The 23,252-nt window shown below is 46.1% G+C and overlaps 1 protein-coding gene across 2 annotated transcripts in view; it reads left to right on the top strand.

The window, feature by feature from the left end:
* The first annotated feature begins 1,145 nt into the window (after positions 1-1,145).
* The window catches only part of GPR139 (G protein-coupled receptor 139), a 44,966-nt gene continuing 22,859 nt past the window's right edge, over positions 1,146-23,252 (top strand). Inside the window, exons 1-2 of one of the 2 annotated variants that reach the window (XM_023224989.1) lie at positions 1,285-1,570; positions 4,025-4,123. Coding sequence is in view for 1 of the 2 variants with exons in the window: in XM_023224988.2 (XP_023080756.1) it covers positions 1,444-1,570 (127 nt within the window). In the remaining variant the exon portion in view is untranslated. Of the gene's footprint in view, positions 1,571-4,024; positions 4,124-23,252 lie in introns of both variants that reach the window. The other variant, XM_023224988.2, reaches the window with a different exon arrangement.

Raw genomic sequence — 23,252 nt, 5'->3', positions numbered from 1 at the left:
CTCAGACCCATCACAGCTCTTTGCATAGGCAGCTGCTACAGTCTGCTCCTGGGGATGCCTGGCCTGGGCACTCCTGCAGAATCTTTAACTCTCTCACACTCACTCTCTTGAGCCCCAGACAGATCTTTCTCTCTCTCTCTCTCTCTCTCTCTGTCTCTCTCTCCACCTCTCCTAAAGTCTGTAGTGGCCACACCGGGAACCCTCCACCTGTCTGCCCTGAGGAGAAAGGACCACCCACACATTGCTTGGATCCCACCTGCTTTACCAATGCTACCCTTCACACAACCTTCAAGCCCTCTAGACAAGCCCCCATGACTCCCAGGTGCGTTTGTGCAAGTTTGGAGTGCCCTGTGAGTGTGGTCTTGTGCACGGTGATAAGGATGCCTGCGTGTTTTCAAGGATCTGGGTGTGGGATGGGAGGGCATCCGCGTGCATGAGTGAGACTGTGAGTACACCGCATGCCTGGGTATTGTGTGTCTTTGTGTGAGCGTGAGCGAGTGCATGTTTGAGTGGCTGCAACATCCTTATCCCTGACTGAAGAGCGGCATGCAGGAGGGGCTTCTCTTAGCCAGTCTGTATCCTCTTCAAACGCACTCTAGTTAGGGGACAGTCCACCGGCGGCCACCCCCAGAGTCGCCACACACACACAGGGATGCACGCACCCCTCTTTTCCAGAGCCAGCAAGCTCAGCTCCCCTGGTCCAGGAAAACCGACAACCCTTTAGCATCCTCGCTGCTCCAACAGCCCCACCCCTTCCCCCGTTCTTTGCCCTAGGTGTAGAATCCTCTCTCTGGAGATGGACTGGAAGCATTGGCAAGGGGCAAGAGAGGTGGCTGCGAGGAGAGTGGAGAAAGGCAAACTGAGGACACGCTGGAGGAGTGAAGAGCCGCTGCGGGAGAGGCAGATCCCACCCACACCACGCCCCTCCCTCGGGGTTGGAGATGGGGGTAGCCTGTTTTCCACCCCGGTCTTCCTTCGGGGTTCTCAGATCTAACTGCATCTTCTCCCCTGAAACTGCAGCCAAGCGAGGCGGCTGGGACCCCCTCCTCTCCCGCATCCCTCCCACCCCACACAGACTCCGCGTCCAGGCAGCCGCTGATTGGCTGCAGGGAGCGGCGTCCCAGCCCCCCGGCTTTGAGGCGGGAGTGGAGCGGGTCCGAGGTGGGAGGCGCACAGACGGGCTCCGGGAGCCCCTCCCGAGGCCCCGCGCCGCGCGCCCCGCACCCTGCGCCCCGCGCCCAGCGGGAGGGCTGAGCCGGGACTCCAGGCAGGCAGGTGCGGAGCGAGAAGAGGGGATCACGGCCAAGGATAGGAGCCAGTCCTGCGGTGAGAGAGGCGCTGCTGCTCCAGCTGCTGCCTCCGCCGCCGCCACCACCGAGCCGGCGACCAGAGTCGGGCTGGCAGGCCGGGCGCGAAGCGGCGAGGGGAGCGAGGGGCGCGCTCATGGAGCACACGCACGCCCACCTCGCAGCCAACAGCTCGCTGTCTTGGTGGTCCCCCGGCTCGGCCTGCGGCTTGGGCTTCGTGCCCGTGGTCTACTACAGCCTCTTGCTGTGCCTCGGTTTACCAGGTGAGGGGCGTGGGGGAGAGGGAGGGAAGCCAGGAACCCCAAGTGCCGGGTAACCCTGCCCAGAATCCCCCGTCCTCCCCCGTGCGTTCCCTGGCACCCCCTCGGAAAAAGTTTAAGCTTTAAGGTCAACTGCGGAGATTTCCACATGGGGGGGAGGAAGTTGCTGTGCCCTGGCTGGGGACCGTGTGTGTGTGTCTGTGTGTGTGTGTGTGTGTGTGTTTCATGACTGTGACGGCGGGCGATGGGCTTGGAGTGTGATCGTGGATTCGAAGGTGCATTTGTGCGCGCGTCTGGAGGGGGCGGCTGTCATGGGGTCGGGGCGTAGAGGGCTGTGTGTGTGTTTGGCTTGACTGTATGTTCTGGACAGAAGACTTCGCAGAGGCTTCCCTTCTCCCGTTGCCCCGGCACGTCCACCCTACTTGGGGCACCTCTGTCCCTCTGCCTGACACGAGATGAAGCTGGAGACCCTGACACTGAGCACTCTCTTGTTTGGTGGGGGGCGGGGGGGAGGCACTGGGATGGAGAAAGGATGCCTAGCAAGAAAAGGGTCTCCCAGCTGGCTAAGGAGAATCAGGGGTTGGCTCTGGGACCGTGCCCTGGCCAGGGCAAGGGTGCAGAGACACACAGTGCAGCCTGCGGTGACTGCCACCTCAGGGGGTCACAGTCTCCTTGAGGACATGGCTGGCCCCCTGGCTTGGCCTCCAGGTTTACCCACCCTGGGCAGCTCACGCTGCTGCGGATGTCTGGCTGGTCTCACATCTTAATGTCCTTTTCAAAGTGTGGCTGAGACTTGTGCTGAATTCCTGAAGAGAGCTGAGCCGCCGAGAAGGAGGGAGTGCTTGCCTGGGCTGTGTGCAAGAGACAGGGAGAGAGAGGGACAGGATTTTTCCTGGGGCTCCAGCTTTGGGTGGACCCTCCTCACAGGCAGTCTCGGTGGCAGATAGATTCCTAAAGATTACTTGCATGCAGAGAGGAGAGAGGGACTGAAAGAAGCGGAGATAAAGAGAGAAAAATAATCCAGTGTACACCCTAAAATCTTAGCATCATCTCCCCAGTCATCTCTTAGTCTGCGAACCTTAGCATCTTGCTATCCTGGGAACTTGGGAGCTGGATTTCTGAGAGCCTGGCTGAGATTTCCTTTCCAAAACATTCAACTTGGCAGTCAGGGCCCCTGATGAGATTGTTTCAATAAATCCCCCCTCTCAAATTTGGCAGGCATGAGAAAGCGCAAGTTTACTAATGTGTGAGCCTCTCTCCCCCAGTCAGTGATGAGGCTTTTCTTCCTAACTAATCGCCCCGACTGCCCTAGGAGGGCAGGTCAGCCTCCGATTTGCCCTGCGGGGGTGGTAGCACATGTCCTGTAATTACCTTGAGCTGGGATTGATTTCGGTCCAGGTTCTACCTCCCCTCTTCAGCCCTTCAGAGCTTCTCTCCCAAGAGCACTGCTTTTGGAAATGAGTTTTTGAGGTTGGTTATTTGGTGATGCTTGCTGAACCGGAAAAGTGTCAGAACCTCTTTCCCCCTCAGCATTCCCATCAGAACGCCCCCCCACTCCACAATCCACCCACCCTTGCACCTCCTCTACCGAGTGAGGTAGCCACGCACTCACTATCCCAGGCTTTTCTAATGAAACCATTTAAGGGACAGAGACAAAGACAAGCAGAGGTTGACCCTTCAAGAGTTCAAAGCAGGGACAAGAGGATGAAGAAAATGAGGAAAAGCTTAGACCTTCAAAGACCTCAAGGTGGAAGCCAAGGTACCTCATACCTTCACATCCCAACTCCTATGCCAGCTGGGGCCTTCCTAACGCACAGCATTGACATCTACCATATGCCAGGCACTGTGCTAGCCGCAGGCTTAGCCCAGAGCTTGAGAACTTAAAAGCATGAAGCTAGGATTAGGATTTGGCTGTTGCTGATGTCTTCGTATCCTCAACTAATAGTTTTGGCCACTGTGGTATGCCAAGTATTAACTGGGTGTCAAAAGGACACAAAGACTCCTAGGATGCAGTCTCTGAGTTCCAGGAGCTCCCAGATGGAAGCGCATGATTCCAGAGGCAGAAGATGGATGCATAAGGACCTAGCAACCTAGAGAAGAATGGTTGGGGAGGCCAGGCTTATCCAAAAGTCTTGGTCTGTTAGCAGTTTCGTTAACAGCCCACAAGGCTGGTTCAAAGGTGAATTCTTTAAGTCATTCTCTTAAAACCATAAGGGGAGACAAGTATGTCCTGGCAATGAAGAGTGAGTATTAATCCGGGTTCTGCTGGGGTTAGGTTGCAGGCTTTTCATGTCTCTGTGCCTCAGTTTCCACAACTGCAAAATGGGAATTATGAGAATAGCTATCCCCTGGAGTGGTGTTGAGAAGTAAGGATGTTGCTGGAGATGATGGCACAAGTGAAACGCTCGCCTTGGTGCCTGACCTTCATTGATTGACACTGCACTGCTGCAGTCATAGTTATTATGAAGCCGATCAGGTTGTAAAGAGGGGGGTCTGCTTGATCAGCCCCACCAGTGACCAGAGGAGGGACTGAGATACACAGAATAAAGCATTCAGGTCAGCATGTAACTCCGCGTGCTGAGCTCACCACAGTGGTCCCCACCCATCACCTCCCCTCCCCAGCCACCAGCAATTAGCAAACTCTCATTACTCCACCACTGACTGGGAGACGCGGCTTTGCTGGGTGTGGAGTAACAGACCGCAGGCCTTGCTCATATTGTTGAAAACTGAGATTTTAAATGAATCACTATTCCTGGCAGTGGACTCACCCCAAGTTTCCCAAATTCTCGCAGTAGTGGTTGGAGACGTGGGTGGGAACTGAGGGATGGATGGGGAGCGCCTGAATGTTTAGCAACAGCAGAGCTAGTATCACAGGAAAGTGGTGGACGCCTCTGACTACCTTCACTCTCTAGGTTGGGAGGAAGAGCTAGGGGATTGCCCCAGACAGTCTCATTTTTGACTGGTTGGTGTAGGATCGAAGGAATTCTAATGCAAAATATGGGTACAGCTTTACCACTTAAGAACTCTTCACCTCTCTCCACCATAATTTTCCCCATCTGCAAAATGTGGGTAACAGCAGTACCTGTTACCCACACAGGTGGTATATATTAAATAAAATCATCTACGTAAAAATGACTTAGCACAGTGCCTTGACCGAGAAAAGCACTTATTCCTCACTCAGTGACTTCTCCATACCGGATCTCTGTCACCTATATGATTGCACTTAATCCCTGCCACACCTCTGCGACCTATGCCTGTCTTCGAACTCATTTTACAATGAACAAACTGACACTCAGAAAAACGGAGCATCTTACCTATGGTCGCACAGTCAGGTCAGCATGCAAACATACTGCCTTATTAAACAGCACAATAAAGCAAGCAGTGCAATTTCATTGTATGGCTTTGCCTTCATTACTGCCAGGCAGTTGTTTGAACTAACCTCGGTCCCTCGTTTCTGTGCTCCGTGGAGAAAATCGGTGTCCCACCTGTTCCTAAAACTCCACCTCTTTCCCTCTTTCCTCCTCCTTTCTAAGTAAGCGAGATGTTTCTCACTTCTCGAGACACACAACATAAGTCAGCGGAGCCGAAAAGGAAGGATTGGGACACTCATTGGGCCAACTGGAATGAGACAGTGCAAAAGAGACAGCAATGCAGGAGAAAATGATGAACTTGAGCCCCTGGGGGAAGAGAGTGAGAGGGAGGATAGGGGAACCAGCTTGGTAAGGAAGGGGCAGCATGAAATTAAACTGAGACTTGAGAGATTTTTTAAAAAATTACCTTCTAAAGAGTGCCATGGATGTGCAGAAAGACAAGGTGATGAAAGAGGTGATGGTTTGAAACTGAATGCTGCCCAGCAGAAGATGCATTTCCGCCACTGCCAAGTGAGGATGATAACATCTGTAACATCTGCCTTTGAGGGTTGGCGCAAGATGAAGGCAGATGATGAGTCTGTAGCCTGGCAGATAGTAACTAAGCCTGACGCATGGTAGTTACCATTGTTGTTCACTAGAAGTAGAAAACTGGTGACCTGTCAGCTGGACTGAGGCCTGCAGATATGTTTTCTTTACCTTGTAAACATTTTTAATGAGAGAAAATGGAATAAACAGGTGAAAGGACACGCTCTGGAGCTGGCCCTCTGGGGTCTGAGTCCTGGCTGTACTGCTTACAAGTTATGTGACCTTGGGCTAATGACTTTAACCAGTTTGTGCCTCAGTTTCTCTGTTTAAACTGGGGGTGATTATAAGAATAGTCTACACTTCATAGGGTTGCTGTGAAGATTAAACGGGCTAAGCACTGAGCGCAATGCCTGGAATATGGTAAGCACTCTGTAAGTTATTTTTTCATCATTTAAAAATTAGGGAAAAGTCCCAACTCACTTTGTGACACCAGCTTTATCAAAACCGGACAAAGACATTACAAAAAAAGAAAACTACAACCAAATATTCCTCATGAACATAGACACAAAAATCATTAACAAAATATTAGCAATTTGAATCCAGCCATATATAAGAGGAATAACAAATCAGAATCAACTTGAGTTTATCCCAGGAATACAACACTGGCTCAACATGTGAAAATCACTCAGTATAACTAATCATATTAACAAACTAAAAAAAAATTTAAAGCCATATGATCCATCTCAATAGATGCAGAGAAAGCATTTGACAAAATTTAACATCCATTTGTGATAAAAACTCATCGAACTAGGAAGAGAAAAACAACTTATTTAACTTGATAAAGGGCATCTATAAATAATTTACATGTTACAACACATTTAAAGATAAAAAAACTTAATGCTTTTTCCCTAAGATCTAGAACAAGGCAAGGATGACTGCTCTCACCACTACTATGAAACATCATACTGGAAGAAGTCCTAGCCAGTGCAATAAGGCAAGAAAAAGAAATAAAATTTATACAGAAAGAAAGGAATTAAGTAGTTTTGGTTCACAGATGATACAATGGCCTTCCTAGAAAATCACAAAAACTCCACACCAAAAAAACTCCTACGAACTAATAAGTGAGTTCAGCATGTTTGCAGGATATATGGTTAGTATGTAAAAACCTATTGTATTTTTATATATTACCAGTGAACAATTTGAAATCAAAAATTGGAAATTTTATAAAATAGATTTCCAAGTTCCCTTAAAAACACCGGAAGAATTGACATTAGATTCACATGCCCAGAAGGCAGCAATTTTCTGAAGCTAAGGAATAGCTGCTTGCTTTATTTTATTTTTCCTTTCTTCTTCTTCTTCTTTTTTTTTTTTTTTTTTGCATTAAATAGATAATGATATTCATGTGACTCAAAACCTAAAAATATAAAAAGGCACACATTGGAAAGTCTCTCTTCCATCACTTTCTCCTGTTCACCACTTCTCAAATCCATCTCCACAGAGGTAACCACTGTTATTAGTGTTTTAGTTTCTTATGTATTCTTTCAGGGTATCTTCATGCATATCCAAGAAAATATGAATTATGGACTTCAACTCTCCCTTTTATTCACTGTCCCCAAAATGAGCACATTATACACATTGTCCTACATTTACTCTTTTTCCTCTTAATATATTAATCATCCATGATGGTCTATATAAAGCTTTCACATTCTTTTACACAGCTGTATTGTATTCCATTGTGTATTTGAATCATAGTTTCTTGGTTGGCTGCCCCCCTTTCAAAAGCACATAGGCACTCCAATTCCTTTTTTTTTTTTTTTTTTTTTTTTTTTTTTTGAGATAGAGTTGTTTTCCTTTAGTTGCCCAGATTGGAGTGCAATGGCACAATCTCAGCTCAGCAATTCTTCTTCCTCAGCCTCCCGAGTAGCTGAGATTACAGGCATGCACCACCACACCTGGCTAATTTTGTATTTTTAGTAGAGACGGGGTTTCTCCACATTGGTCAGGCTGGTCTCAAACTCCCGACCTCAGGTGATCCACCTGCCTTGGCCTCCCAAAGTGCTGGGATTACGGGCAAGAGCCACTGTGCCCAGCCGGCACTCCAGTTCTGAATAGTCCCTAATAGCGTGCCTAATTGACCTCTGTAACCTGTATGACTCATCCTTAGGCACATTTGACTATAGGAATCCTATTATAGCAGTGAGAAAAAGAGCACTTCATCATTCCAGGTTTGCTCTGGCAATAATTCACTGTGTGACCTTGGCCAAGTTATTCTTAATGCGTCTCTAAAAGGCCCAGGAGAGCCAGGTTCTGCTGTGTTGCCGTAGTTGGAGACATGGCCCCATGGACAGGACATGAGCATAGACCAATGATGTAGCTATGCTGGAGGCTGCCTGGGCTGGCTTTGGTTTGGGGTAGTACAGCACTTTTGTAGTTTTCGCTCCTGCTTAGTTTCTGTAACGATCATGTTAGTTTTGCTTTGTGAGGTTGAGTGTAAAATACATTGCTTCGGAACTGGTCGTGGATTTAAATCCTGTATCTTAACCGTGTTTGCTGTGTGATCGCAGGTATAACACTTCACCTCTCTGAGCCCCGGTTTTCCCATCCCCAAGAAAGTGGGCAGTTGAGTTTAGCAGTTAAGCAGTGGTCTCTGAAGTCAAACTGACTGGCTTTGAATCCTGCTCCCCTGACTACTAATCTGTGACCTTGGTCACATTTCTCACCCTCTCTGAGTCTCAGTTTCTTTGGCTGTGAGATGGAATAACAATACTTCTCTCATTGGGCTGTTTTGGGGATTAAATGAAATTATAAAATGCTTAGCACTATTCTTGGCACGTGTTCATTCTCACATAAAGTAACAGTTCAGTAAATGGTATTAACCTTCTGTGCCCTGGATTGGTTGCTGTGGCGATTAGAAATAAAATATGAAAAGGCTTCTCACAGTGCCTTCCACATTGTAGGAGCTTGGTGAATAGTCACTCGCATTGTTTTATTGTCTAACATGTCCACGTGCCCAAGCCTTGTAAATGCCCTGTAGCTACACATCACTCTGTACATAGGTCTTTTCCGTGATCCACAATTTCACTCAAAGTGGAAATGAAATAACATGCCCTGACAAACTAGAAGAGAATGATCCTGTGGATTAAGCAATCAATTCCATCATAAGCCTAGGGAATTTGTCCCCCTAAAAGAGTTGCTTGTGATTCAGTGAAACTCCCAGAAATAATATCAGTGCAGAACATGAAATGGCCTTCAGCTACAGCTGGCAGAGACCGACAAGCACCGCCAGCAAGGTTGTCCTGGATACTGCAGTCAGAATCATGAACAGAAAGGGTCCTGCCTCTGAACCTCCGCGTGGCTCTGAAACATATTGGCAAATGGTGATAGCCAGTGCCAGCCCCGCGGAGGGCACCATGAAATGAGAGTGGCCAGGTGTCTTGAATTCAAATATGTAAACGGAGCAGTCAGATAATGTAAATGAACAAAGTAGTCTAGTTTTTAAGAAATGCTTCACTTACCCAAAGAATCATGCTTCTCTGCTGTTTTTCTGAAAGCTTGTGGCTCTCCTCATCTCTTATTTTCTCTCAGTTATAGAAACAGATGCACAAAACAAACCAAAAAACCCAAACTATTCCTCTAAATAATTGCTAACACACTTATAGTGCTTACTATGTACTAAGCATTCTTCAAAACACTTCAAATGCATTAACTTATGTAACTTTTTTTTTGAGACAGTCTCACTGTGTCGCCCATACTAGAGTGTGGAGCGCAGTGGCACGATTTCAGCTCACTGCAAGCTCCATCTCTCAGGTTCAAGCGATTCCCCTGTCTCAGCCTCCCGAGCAGCCAGAATGACAGCCGTGTGCAACCATGCCCGGCTTATTTTTTGCATTTTTAGTAGAGATGGGGTTTCACCATTTTGGCCAGGCTGATCTCAAACTCCTGGCCTCGAGTGATCCGCCCACCCCGGCTTCCCAAAGTGCTGGGATTACAGGTGTGAGCCTCTGTGCCTGGCCTCATTTAACTTATAATGATTCTTTGACGATTCTTTGAGGCATGTATACATTACACCCGTTTTTCAGGTGAGAATTTTGAGACACTTCCCCAAGGTCACACAGTGAAGAAATGACAGGGCAGTATTCAGTACTGCTTCTCGGCTTTCATATAAGAAAGCAGCAGCAAACGCTCCTCAATGATAACCAGCATTCAGACCAGGTCGAGAGAGAGATGGGAGTGACCACAACAGGAAAGCTAGGGACTGAGGGAGCTAGAAAGTGCCACTGCCACTCCACTTTCCAGCCAGTGGTTCGGTGTTGCCAAGTTGTTCAAAAAATCTAGAAATCTAGATTTTCATATGAAATGTCCGTTGTTTCGCATGTTGGCAACTAATTCAAAAATTTCAAAAACACTATGTGAGCCAACACTCTGTGAGCCAAACCAAACATATCTGCAGACTGGATATGGCCCGCCACACTGCCAATTCACAAACTCGGGGGTTGGAAAAGCTGCAAGAAGCACCAAAAAACACCAATGGAGTTACAGGGGTGGAGAAAAAAAGAAGAAGAATCTAGAGGGAGGATTGAGGAAAAACAGGGATGGAGACACAGAGAAATATGTGGCTAAAGTGGAAAAGCATGCCAACCCATGAAACCAGGGATTTGGGATAACCTGGAATAAAGAACTCCAAAAAATACCACAAATTGTATGCTAACAACACCTTGGAACACAAATCCACCATTTTGCGGGGGGGGGGGGGGGGGAACAGGAAGTGTCCTTACAACCTGCCAGCATGGTGGATCAGGATGTAGGCTCCGTGGCCCTCAGACCTGCGTTCAAATTCCAGCCTCATCGTTTCCTATTAATGGGGCTCTGGCAAGTGGCTTCACCCTTTCTGAGCCTGAGTGTTCCTATCTGCAGTTCCTTTCTCACAGGGTTCATGGTGTGGCTGAAATGAGATAATTCAGGGTTGCATGGGGCACAATGTCTGGTACCAGCCATTACTATGTGCTAAGAATTCTTCAAAACACTTCAAATGCATTAACTTATTTAACTTTTTTTGTTGTTCTTTGAGACAGAGTCCCAGTGTGTCACCTAGGCTGGAGTGTGGAGTGCAGTGGTGCCATTTCAGTTCACTGCAAGCTCCACCTCCCAGGTTCAAGTGATTCTCCTGCCTCAGCCTCCCAAGTAGCTAATTTTTTTGTGTTTTTGGTAGAGACAGGGTTTCACCATGTTGGCCAGGCTGGTCTTGAACTCCCGGTCTCAAGTGATCCACCCACCTCGGCTTCCCAAAGTAGTGGGATTACAGGTGTGAGCAGTAATGGCTGCCGTGTTTTCTATGAGCCCAAACATCCCCATTTTATGAAATGAGGAATCTGCAGAGCTAGGAATGTGATATGGTTGAAGTTTGTGTCCCCACCCAAATCTCATCTTGAATTGTAATCTCCAGATGTTTAGGGGGAGACCTGATGGAAAATTATTAGATTAAGGGGTGGTTTCCCCCATGCTTTTCTCATGATAGAAAGTGAGTTATCATAAGATCCGATGGTTTTATAAGGCAGTTTTCCCTGCTTTTGCTAGCTCTCTCTTTCCTGCCGCCATGTGAAGTAGGTCTTTGCTTCCCCTTCGCCTTCCACCATGATTGTAAGTTTCCTGAGGCCTCCCCAGCCATGTGGAACTGTGAGTCAATTAAATCTCTTTCCTTTATAAATTACCTAGTCTCAGGTATGTCTTTGTAGCAGTATGAGAATGGACTAATACAGAATAGCAGAGTCTTAACCAGAACTTACTTTTCCCAAGTCTCAGTTCACTTTTCAAGAAATCACACTGCTAGCAGTCTCTTAGGAGGAAGCAAAAGAATAGGAGTAAAGGAAAAAGAGGCTGGGAGATTTGAGAGCTCAGAACGATTGTCTAGATATTTTTGGTTTGTTTTGTTGGTATATAGGATTATTTTAGGTGGTACAAGTCTGTAGCATTGAATCTCTTTTCAGCTGTCTTAATCCTTCGGATTCCATCAAAGGGAAAGTTTCAGCTTGGTGCTAGTGTATGTTTAACACCTTTTTAAATATGTGCTAAATCTCCCTGTTTTTCTTTTTTTTTTTTTTTTTTTTTTTCAGACAGGGGCTCACTCTGTCACCCAGGCTGGAGTGCAGTGGCTCACTCATAGCTCACTGCAGCCTTGAACTCCTGGGCTCCAGTGATCCTCCCATCTCAGCCTCCTGAGTAGCTAGGACTACAGGCACATGCCACTGCACTCAGTTTAAATCTCTCTTTTGAATAGACACAGAGCAAGCCTTGGGCTCAGACCTTGGCAGGCAGAAGCACCTAGCTGGAGTTTAATGTGACTCTTGTATTGTCATTGTATTTCTGTTTAAGGCTACCTCCTGTTTACAACGGGGAAGGGAAGCTGATTTTTGATCTGGGGTGGTTATATACATGTGCTATCCAATAGAATAACCACTAGCTGCATGTAGCTAGTGAGCATTTGCCATTTGACTAGTGCAACTGTGGAACTGAATTTTTTATTTCATTTCATTTCAATTAATTTACAGCTAAAATCGCATACTCAATTCAGTTAGTAGAAAATGACTGTATACTTGGAACAATTTGAGTATGTGAATCTACTCTTTCAATCATACATTTTATGACATCTAAATAGAAGTCAGAGACTTCCAATGAAAATTTATCATCCATAGAGATATGTGCTGGAAGCATGAAATGCACATCAGAGTTTGAAGATTTAGCATGAAAAAAAGTGAAATATCTCATCGATAATTTACATAAATTACATTTTGGATGTACATAGTTAAATAAAATATGTTGTTAAAATTACCTTCTGCTTCTTTTTACTTTATTAATGTGGCTACCAGGAAAATTTTAATTGCATATATGACTCACATTTATATTGGGCAGCAAAATTATATAAAGTGTAAATTTAAGGGAAAAAAGGCAAATCACTTTCAAACAAAATGCTAAATAAATGATAGTACTAGTGACACAAGAATGCAGCAAAAATCACAAAGTTGATGGGTGTCTTAGTCTGTTTGGGCTGCTGTAACAAAGTACCATAGACTAGGGTGCTTATATACCACAGAAATTTACATCTCGCAGTTCTGAAAGCTCAAAGTCTGAGATCAGGGCGCCACAGCAGTCAGGCTCTGGGAAAGGCCCTCTTCCAGGTTGCAGATTCCTGACTTATTGTTGTATCCTCTCACGGGGGAAAGAGAGGAAGAGAGCCCTCTGGAGTCCTTTTTATAAAGGCACTAATTCCATTCATAAAGGCTCCATCTCAGGACCTAATCAATTCCCAAAAGCTCCATTTCCTAATCTCATCACATTGGGGGTTAGGACTTCAAAATACAAGTTCAGCAGGGAACACATTCAATCCTTTGCAGTAGGACAATCACTAAAGTCTGGGGAACACTGTTCTAATACAATGTCCTTTTTAAAAAGTATAGTTACTTTAGAGATGGGGGGTCTCACTATGTTGCCCAGGCTGGTCTCAAACTCCTGGCCTTAAGTAATCCTCCTGCTTCAGTCTCCCAAAGTGGAAGCAGAATGGCTTGTGCTTTCCTTAAGTGATGGTCATGACCTGCTGGACTGCATTGAGAGGTAGCTAGGAATTTTAACCTCGAATGTGTGTTTTCATTTTGCCCCATGGCAAAGAGGGATGCGAAGATAAACCAGAGAGCACAATCAGACAATGCACCTGCATTCATTGACTCATTTATCCAGCCATCCATTCATGCATATATACATCCGCCCACACATCCATCCATTCATACATTCATACATACATCTGCCCACACATCCATCCATCTATCCACCCATCGATTCATCTATCCATCCATGCATCTATCCATCCATATGTCCATGCATCTATCCATCCATCTGTCCACACATCCATCCATCCATCCATCCACACATCCATCCATCCACATGTCCATCCATCCATTCTAGGCCTGGCATTGTTAGATACCAGGCACCATGTGAGGTACATGGTGAGCCAAAAAAGACCCATTTTTTGCCCTTGTAGCATTTACACACAACACACACACACACACACACACACCCGGGAAAGATCAGCATGATCAGAAACCCAAATAAATGTAAAAGTGCAACAGAGAAAATGCCGTGAAAGAGAGCTACTTGGTGCTGTGAGAGCTTATCACTGAAGAACTTGACCCAGACAAGAGAACTCAAGGAAAGCTCCCCTCCAGAAGGAGTGATCAAAATCTGAAGGACACGGAAGGGAAGAGTGGAAGGGAGGGAGCAAAGGGAGCAGGCTGTGCCATGACCCTGAGGCAGGAGGGGACTGGTACACACATATCAGGACAGCAAGAAGGCCAGAGTGTCTGGAGTGACCAAAAAAGAAGGGGGATGCATGGTGTCAGATGTAAGCAGAGTGAAACAGGAGGTCAGCACCTTACAGAAGCAGGTAAATTGACCCTGAGTTAGGACAACACATTCTACAGAGTATGAACTGACATGTCCACTAGTGACTTCTTTTCTTTCCCCGCTTGTTTGGCAACCACGGATACAGCTGGGGGAATTGCTTTTCAGCCACAGACATTTCTTATTTTCAGCTAAGTGCAAAGCAAGCGATCAGCCTCATCATTTCAGCGGTGGGACTCTACCCAGACTCACACACACACACACACAAGCATGCACACCCAGACACACAGATGCAGACCCACACAGACACACATGCAGACACACACCACATGCAGAGACACACACACATATAGACACACAGAAGCACACATCAACATGCACACGTAGAGATGCACACACAGAGACATACGTGCAGATACACACCACACACAGAGATACACACATATAGACACACAGATGCACACATACCCCACACACACATACACACACACACACACACCCTGCAGCCAAAGGTGTAGAATGGCCATGGTTCTGTTCTAGCTGCAGCTTTTAACTTTTAGCATTCCAGCCTCACCACAGTTCAGCTCCACAGAGCTGCTGACAAGATCCATCATCTGCCTCCTGAAAGGAAGCAACGTCTTCCCTGGAATGTGGTAGAAGGGGCAGTGGTTGGAGAGAGAGCACAGGACGGGTGGTGTCATAAGGAGGGTCGAGGTGGGCATCCCTTAAAGGAATCAGGGACCCACACTCCTGGCCCTCACAGACTGCGGTTCTGCCTTGTGTCCTCCCTCCACACCCGTAACCCTTCCAGAACACCCCTTCTTCCTGGCAGAGGACATCACGGAGACAACAATGGTTTAGGGATAGGACACACCTGGGCTTGAGTTCAGTGCTGCAACTTTATTAGCTGCAAGACTGTGAGCAGGTAATTTCCCTTTCTTCGAGCCTCAGTTTCCTCATCTGGGAATGAGGGTGATAAGATCAACTGTGTTCACTTAGCTCATATGCATGAGCCCGTCATGTGCCAAGCACTCTTCTAGGCCGTGGGAGAAAAGCAAAGGAAAATGCGAAGAAGTCCCTGCGTAAGCAGGGAGATGAGCAGCAGGCAGGGAAGTCAATGCACACACAAAACCATTTCAGATACTGACATGTGCCATGGAGATCATACGGAGTAAGGTGATAGGGAGCTCCATTAGGTTGGGTGGTCAAGAAAGGGTGTTCCAAAGTGGTGATGTTCGAGCAGAGACCTGTATAATGAGGTGGAATCAGCCAGGGGAGGCGTAAGGGAAAGGACATACCAGACAGAGGGAACAGCCAGGGTAACCCAGAGGTGAGAATGAGCTGGCACAAAAGACCAGTGAGGCTAGAGTACAATGAAAAAGTGGGAGAAGGGGCAGGAGATGACGGGGAAGAGAGAGGCACAGGCTGGTCTAGGTGGGTGATGGTGGGGAATTGAGACTTGACTTCTTACGTGCTGCAAGAAGGCACAGGAGCCCTTTGAAGGGTTGATGTGATCTAATTTGGGTTTTCCAAAAGTCTCTCCAGATGCTATGAAAAGAGTAGATGGGTAGAGGTGAGAGGGGCTTAGCAAAGAGAGGGAGGTGGCTGTGGCAGGAGGAAGGCTCTAACGGGTGCTGGGCAGAGAGAGGAGCATCACCAGGGTGCCCAGCACAGGGCCTGGCACCCAATAGGAATGCAGCTCAGAGGTCACGTTCACATCCACCCTCTCTCATCCTCCTCCCACCCCAGCCACCATCACTTTCAGTCTCCACACAAAATACAGACAGCCCAGAGAAATGAGCAGGCTAATGATGTCCTCAGACACCAAGGACGTCTGTGCCCGGCTCTCGAGGGCTGTGGGAAGCGCCCGCAGCTCAGCGGAGAGCAATCCTCCCGGTTGTGGCAGTGGGCGAATCCTGCTAATGACCCAGCTGTCAGCTGTAAGAATCCTGAGCAGAGAGAAAACAAGGTCCTGGGCTGGGCTGCCGTCCGACAGAGGCAAACGAGAAGCAAAAGGTCACCTTCAGCACTATCATTTGACAAATAAAAGGGATTGAGTTCTGGCCAATGTGACGGAGGGACATTGTCACTGGGACTGCATTCAGTGCTCATAACAGGGCAGGGGAAACGGAATAATGACCCCAAGACCAAGGTGGAGATTCCAAGGACATCTTGAAAACGGCAGACATAGCTCGTGGAAGAGGGAACAAAGAGGTGATTGCTTCTTGGATCTTCTCAAAATAGACGTTCAGGCCAGAGAAGAATGGCTCTGCCTCTCCCTATTCCCTTCCCCAACACAAAGATTTTTTTACACCTAATCTGTTTCTCTCATGTCTGTTCCCTGCCTTGCCCCTGTAGGAATTTGAGTTTACTATGTTCATGCCTTCCTCAGATTTGACTATGTATATGATACACACACACACAAACACACACACACACACACATACACACACTCCACATCCATTTACAACATCACATTATTTGTCTTATCCCCTCTCCAGCCATTCTAAATGCCTTTCCTGCAAGAAAGAAGGGCTGTACCACCTGGATTTGAGTTCCGTCCGGACTTTCTTGCTGGGTATAAATTCTCTTAACCTCTACATACCTGTAAAATAAGGAAGAGTGCCCATCTTATTGAAGGGAATATGTAATATAATATACATAGAGTGTTTGGCATACAGTAAGCATTTAACCAATAGAAGAGTCCCTTTTATAAAAACTGACAAGAATTTCCTAGTGGATCCTCACCTGGACTCTTTAGGCTGCATTATCAAGGACCAGGTTTCATTTCATGAGGCCCTACTTTGTGCCAGGGACTACAGGGGATAATGATGCAGGGAAAGACAGAGATGCACATGAGATGGCCTTTGTCCTTTTAGGACAAAGTCACGCTTTAGTTAGGTAGAAGGGAAAATTGATCATCATAATAAAATGAGACTAGTTCTACAATGGGGTGAGGATGGTGAGGGATGAAGGCATTTAAAGTCCTGTAGGGACCGGGGGAAGGGCTTATCTCTGCATAGGAACATTGAAAAGATGCAGAATTAGACTGTGTACCCTTGACAGTAGGCATGGAGTCTAAGTCAACCCTTGGCTCCAGTGTCCTCTGGTGGGCCTTGGCACAGGGTAGGGGGCCTGGTAGGTATTGGATGGATGGGTGGCTGGATTTATAGATGGATGGAGGGATGGAATAGATGGATAGATGACTACCTTCTTAATCCCATAAATGTAATCTTCATACTAGCCTCCAAGAATACTGAAGACAATGTCTTGATCATAACTATCTTCATCATCATCATCACCACCATTACCGTTTGAGTACTTACTCTGAGCCAAGCACTAGACCAAAATGTTGCTCCATGTTGCCGTATTTAATCTTTACCGCAGTGCCAGTGAGATTGGTACTTCCATCATGCCCATTTGGCTCTGAGAAGTAAAGTGGCCTGCCCAAGGTAATTCAGCCAGTAAGCAGTAGAGCTGAGATGCGACCAGCCTGCATGTCGCTGCTTACGTTCTGTGCTTGCCATTGGGCCCACTGCAGACATTGGTATTCAGGGCACAGGACAAGAAAAATGCTGTGTCTACAGACCTCTCTGTCTTGGTTCGTCCTCCCAGCATGGACTTTGCAGCTGTTTTGAGGAACTGTGTCTTCCTTCCTGATTGAAGATTCTCCCAACATCATCCCCATTACCCTCTTCCCAAGCAGATGTTTTAATTACTTGAGATTATTTTTAAGCAAGGACAGGTAGGTGAATTTCCTCTACACCCCACACCTAATCTACAAAATGGAAATTGAGTTCCCTCTTCCTTAAAAAGAATATTGTGATAAAACAATCCCCCTGAAAAAAAGTTCTCCTCTTCCAGATCCTTCCTTCTAAGGTTTACTTTCTCAGCCTTAAGTGGGCTCAATTTCAGTCAAGTACTTAGAATTCCAAATCCAGTTCACGTAGTGAATGTTTATTGACCACCTATTATGTGCCAGACTCTATTCCTAATGCTTAAAAAGAGTCATCAATTATAGCCATTAATGTTAATAAAGTGCTGACCAATGTGCAAAGTGAATTAAAATTTACAAAGAGCTCATCCATTATGAAACTGAAAGCTCAGAAGAGTTAAGAGACTCTCCTAAGCTACTGCTAGTAGGCAGGACTGAAAACCAAAGCTACATTCTTGGATCTCACACCCAGAGCTCATCATTCCCATATGGACACAAAGCTGTCGAAGGCAGGAATGACCTCCAAAATGAAGTCACCCCTCTGAATTTTACTAGGACCTTCCATTGTTCATTCGTTTGTAAATTGTGTGATAGCTACTGGCGCCACAAAGGCAAATAAATCTGGGTTCCTACCCTCAGGAAGGGCAAAGTCTAGTTGGAGAGATGCAGAAGTAAATCACATTACTGTGAAGACTGATGTGTGATGTGCAAAAAGAAAGCCCAGTGTACCATGGAACAAAAATGGAAGTGCATTAACCCCAATCTGGGGTTGGGGAGCAGTGCTGGGAAAAGTGTGGGGTTGACAGCATGATGGCATAGCCTCAGATTGGTGGCCAAATACTGCATTCATACCTTTCCACCACCACATCCCCTCATTTCACAGTATCCATGGCTGAAACATGGATAGTAAGATTGCTGACTTCTTAATGGTGGACACTAAACTAATAGTCATTTACCACAATTATAATTAACATTGAGTTCCTACTACATGTTAGACACTGTTTTAAACACATTACCCGAATTAACTAATTTAATCCTTCTAACCCTATGAAGTAGATGCTATTACCCCATTCTACAGATGAGAAAACTGAGGCACATGACAAATTGCTAAATAGCTCAAAGCCAAGCTTCAGACCCAAGCAGCAGGTGCTAGAGCCTGTGCTCCCATCTGCTGAACAGCAGGAAGAGGTGAGAATTTTAATAGTGTTTTTGGGAAGGAAGTTGTCTGGTTCTAAGCTCAGTCAAGTGAGTATTTTCATGAAACAGTCATCCCTGTCTTTGGAAATGGAGACGAGGGGTTGGGACACCCACTTCTGGGAGATAGAATGATAAAGGCTGTCCATGTTGGAGACAAAGGTACATCTCCACAAACCAGGTAGTTTTTTTTTTTTTTTTTCTGAGAGGAGGTTGAAATTGTTAATGAGGGTGGCATCTAATTCTCCCATCGGGTGGACTAGGTTCGACCTCTGTTTTGTACATTGGAAAGAGCCAGAAATTGGCAGAACAGTTGTGTGGGAGGTCTTGTGAGACTCTGGACACATGTAGAGCTGTTTGGGGACCCAGGAGACAGAGTGCACAGCCCAGAGCTGGAAAGGAGGCAATTCTCCCCACCTCTGCTCCAAGTGTAGCCCACCTTGGTTATTGGCATGAATAATGTTGTAAATCTTCCTGTGTTAGTTTACTAAAGATAATGGCCTTCAGCTCTATCCATGTGCCTGCAAAGAAGAGACCATCATCTTTAGCAAACTAACACAGGAACAGAAAACCAAATACTGCATGTTCGCGCTTCTAAGTGGCAGCTAAATGATGAGAACACATTGACACATAGAATGGAACAACACACACTGGGGCCTACCAGAGGGTGGAGGGTAGGAGGATGTAGGGGATCAGAAAAAATAACTAATAGGTACTAGGCTCAATACCTGGATGATAAAATAATCTGGGGCTGGGCACAGTGGTTCACACCTGTAATCCCAGCACTTTGGGAAATTGAGGTGGGTGGATCGTTTGAGGCCAGGAGTTCAAGACCAGCCTGGCCAACATGGCAAAACCCCATCTCTACTAAAAATAAAAAACATTAGCCAGGCATAGTGGTGTGAACCTGTAGTCCCAGCTACTTGGGAAACAGAGGCACGAGAATCACTGGAACCTGGGAGGTCAAGGTACAGTGAGCCAAGATCACACTACTGCACTCCAGCCTGGGCAACAGAGCAAGACTCTGTCAAAAAAAAAGAGAAGGAAAGTAAAGAAGGAGAGGAAGGAAGGAAGGAAGGAAGGAAGGAAGGAAGGAAGGAAGGAAGGAAATCTGTACAACAAACCCTCCGTGACAAGTTTACCTATGTAACAAACCCACACATGATGTACCCCTGAACTTAAAATAAAAGTTAAAAAAAAAAGAACATTGTTAAATGGAATCTTTTTCCCATTCTATTTTCTAACTAGCCATTACTGATACATTTGTGCTTTGGTCCTCTTGATGATGCTCTTGCTGGCTCTCATAACTTTTCAGTTAATTCTCTTGGGTTTTCTAAGCATGTGATTACATTGCCTGGAAAAAAAAATTGATAAGAACAATCGTGCCTTCTCCAATTGCTACACTTCTTATTTTAGTTTCCTACCTGATGACTTTGGCTAACCTGCAGGTTTGGATTCTTTACTAGTAGCATTAGTATTTGGGATTAGTTAATTTCACCGATAGTATTTTACTAGAATAAGGAACACATACAGAATTTTTCAGCACAAACAGAATGACTTTGGTAACACAGAGCTAAGAAGTCCCTGCAGTGACTCAAGTATAAAATGATGACATCTAGACTCAGGTGCTGCATTAAACAAATATTTGTCAAGTTCCTACTGTGTGTCAGGTACTGTGCTAGGGACTAAGAAGTGGCCCTAAACAAGACAAACACATATCTGCCCTCCCAAAGCCCTCAGTGTCAGGATGACCACAGAAAAAAATAAGACAAAATGGATCTGAGAGGTAATTTAATGAAGAATTTTCTGGATGTGATCTTACAGGCAGGCAACAAAATATTACTCCACGTCTCAAAACCTGGTTGTGTAATTGATGATGACCAGGAAATTGGCTGAATTTTTATTAGCTTCTGAAATCTATTACAATCTATTCATCTGAAAAAAAAAAAAAAGATGAGAGTAATGAAATTGGAATTCTTCATCTATGAATGCTTTTGAGAATGCGGATTGAAGAGAAATTAGCAGATATTTTAATTTTCTGCTGTCTCGCTCTCGATACCAATCAGGCTACCTCTGAAATATCTCGTGATAATTAACATTTGTCTAATGCTTATCCACTCTGCAAAACCGCTTCACATGTGTTATCTCCTTAGGTCCCCACAACAACCTTGGGAGTTTGCAAAGCAATTTCACTGAGGTTATCACATTGGATTCTTGAATTCTCATCCCTCACTTCCCTGTGGTCCACATGCCAGCCAAGCCTGTCGTTTTACAGTTCTGCAAACACAGCATACTTTCACACTTCCTTGATTTTGCACTTGCGGCTCCCTCTGCCAAGAAAGAAACCCATCCTTGCCCATCCAAGGAGTGTCCTATTCATTCTAGGCAGGCAGGGAAGATCCTCTTCCTCCTGGGGCAGCTAGGAAGGTCTGGGTACCTTGGAGTAGAGAGCACCCAACAATGATGCCCATGTCACGGGTAGACCTGCAGGCCGACGGGCACAAGTTCTGTCCTGCATCTGATTTGGGTGTCAGTGAAAACAATGGTCCCCGTGTCTTCCCTTAAAGAAGTCTAACAAGTGATCCATTAGAGTTGAACAGACCTGGCTTCAAATTTCACCTCTTCAACTTACCAGCTATATAACCTTGGGCAAGTCTCTAAACCCAATCCTAACCCTCCTAAATAGAGTCCATTAACACCTACCTTCAAAGTGAGGGGAGCTGCCATGACTATTACTTATACAACACCTAGGGGAGAGAGAGCATTGGGAAAAATAGCTAATGCATGCTGGGCTTAATATCTAGGTGATGGATTGATAGATGCAGCAAACCACCATGACGCACCATTTATCTGTGCAACAAACCTGCACATCCTGCTCATGTACTCTGGAACTGAAAATTAATAATTTTTAAAAACACTTATTCCCATTTCTAGCTTATAATAAGAGATTGTTAAATGGAAGCTATTTTTTTTTATTATAAAGATTACTTCCCTTCTGGAAGAAAAAGTTATAGAATCATGTATCATCAGCAGCAGCAGCACCATCCTCACCATGATTGCTGCTTCTGCTATTATGATTCCCGTGTTCTCTTATTTCCAAGGTGGGGCAGAGAACTGCTGGCTTTTTCTACTGACACTTTCTCTGTCCTGTCTTGGAAACGGTATTCCAGAGGAAAAAGGAAGTGAGTGTGTTTTGTCATAGACAAGATTACAGGCAAAGGCTGGGGGCATCAACCTATCATCACTGGTGGCTGGACAAGCTGGTTCATGAATGATGGACAAGAGTCATCCAGACAGAGTAGATGGGGGAAGTGTTAGAAGAGGAGAGAACTGCATAGGCAAAGGCCCAGAGGCTGGAGTGAGTGTGGTCTGTTTAGGAAGCTTGAAAGACACTGGTTTCTTTCAGTCCACATATGGTGGGCAGGAGGGGCGAGTAAAATGGGATGGAGACTGGCACAGGGGCCAAGATTCCAGTGGTGCTTGTTATGTACCCCAATACTAGTCTCATTTTAGAGGTGAGGAAACAGAGGCACAGAGAAGATCGGTAACTTGCCCAACGTCACACAGCAAGTATGTATCGGCTCTGGATCCAGCACCCACATTCGTTACCACTGAGCGGAGAAGGCATTGCTTCTTTTTCTCTGTGACACGCAGGCACGTGTCCTGAAACCAGAAAAGCAGCAAACTCCTCCAGAGTCATGAGGAAGCAAACTACCTTCACCTGCTGAACTCAGCTGGAGCAGGTTGGAAGCCGCTTTCTCTGTGCCTCCTCCCAGGGTGCAGAGGTGGGTTTTCAGAAGTTCCCAAACATAAAACCATTTCCATTTCCATATAATTACACCTCCTTGACCTACATGTCATTTGGCTGTGTGCTTGGGCTGGAGGTACAAAAAACAATTTCTCCAACCACACAAAATTGCTTCGCGAGGGCCCCTGGGTAATTAGACATTGTCCTCTGGGCATGGACTGTTCCCTGTCTGTCCACATCTTCTGGTACAGACGCTGCCACTTCAACCCTGCACCTGCCGAGAGAACGCGGGTCCCATGGTGGAGCAGAACGTCCATTAGAGAGGTGGCCTTGGGGAGCGGGCAGCTGAGCCATTTGCACCAAAGAATTTTCTAATGTTCTTGGACATTCAGATCCCGTGGGACCTTCCCTCTGCTAACCCATGATGCGGAGGAGGGTGTGCATTGTGTGGGAGGTTGTTACCTCTCAGCATTTCTGCTGTCTCTTGTGAAATTGTATAAATGAAAAAGCTCCAATACCAATCCTTATTTGAGAGTTTCACTGAGGTATACAGGACCCTCTGTTCTTCACCCGCCACCTCTTGTACCTTCAGGGATGTCTGTGGTTTGGGGGAAAACATACTAAGTTTCTTTCTTCCTTCCTTCCTTCCTTCCTTCCTTCCTTCCTTCCTTCCTTCCTTCCTTCCTTCCTTCTTTCCTTCCTTCCTTCTTTCCTTCCATCCTTTCTTTCTTTTTCTTTCTTTCT

This window comes from Piliocolobus tephrosceles, chromosome 17, assembly GCF_002776525.5.
Source record: "Piliocolobus tephrosceles isolate RC106 chromosome 17, ASM277652v3, whole genome shotgun sequence".
Classification (NCBI taxonomy): domain Eukaryota; kingdom Metazoa; phylum Chordata; class Mammalia; order Primates; family Cercopithecidae; genus Piliocolobus; species Piliocolobus tephrosceles.
Note: the sequence above shows the minus strand (reverse complement) of the source record. Positions and strands in the feature narration are given on the sequence as shown.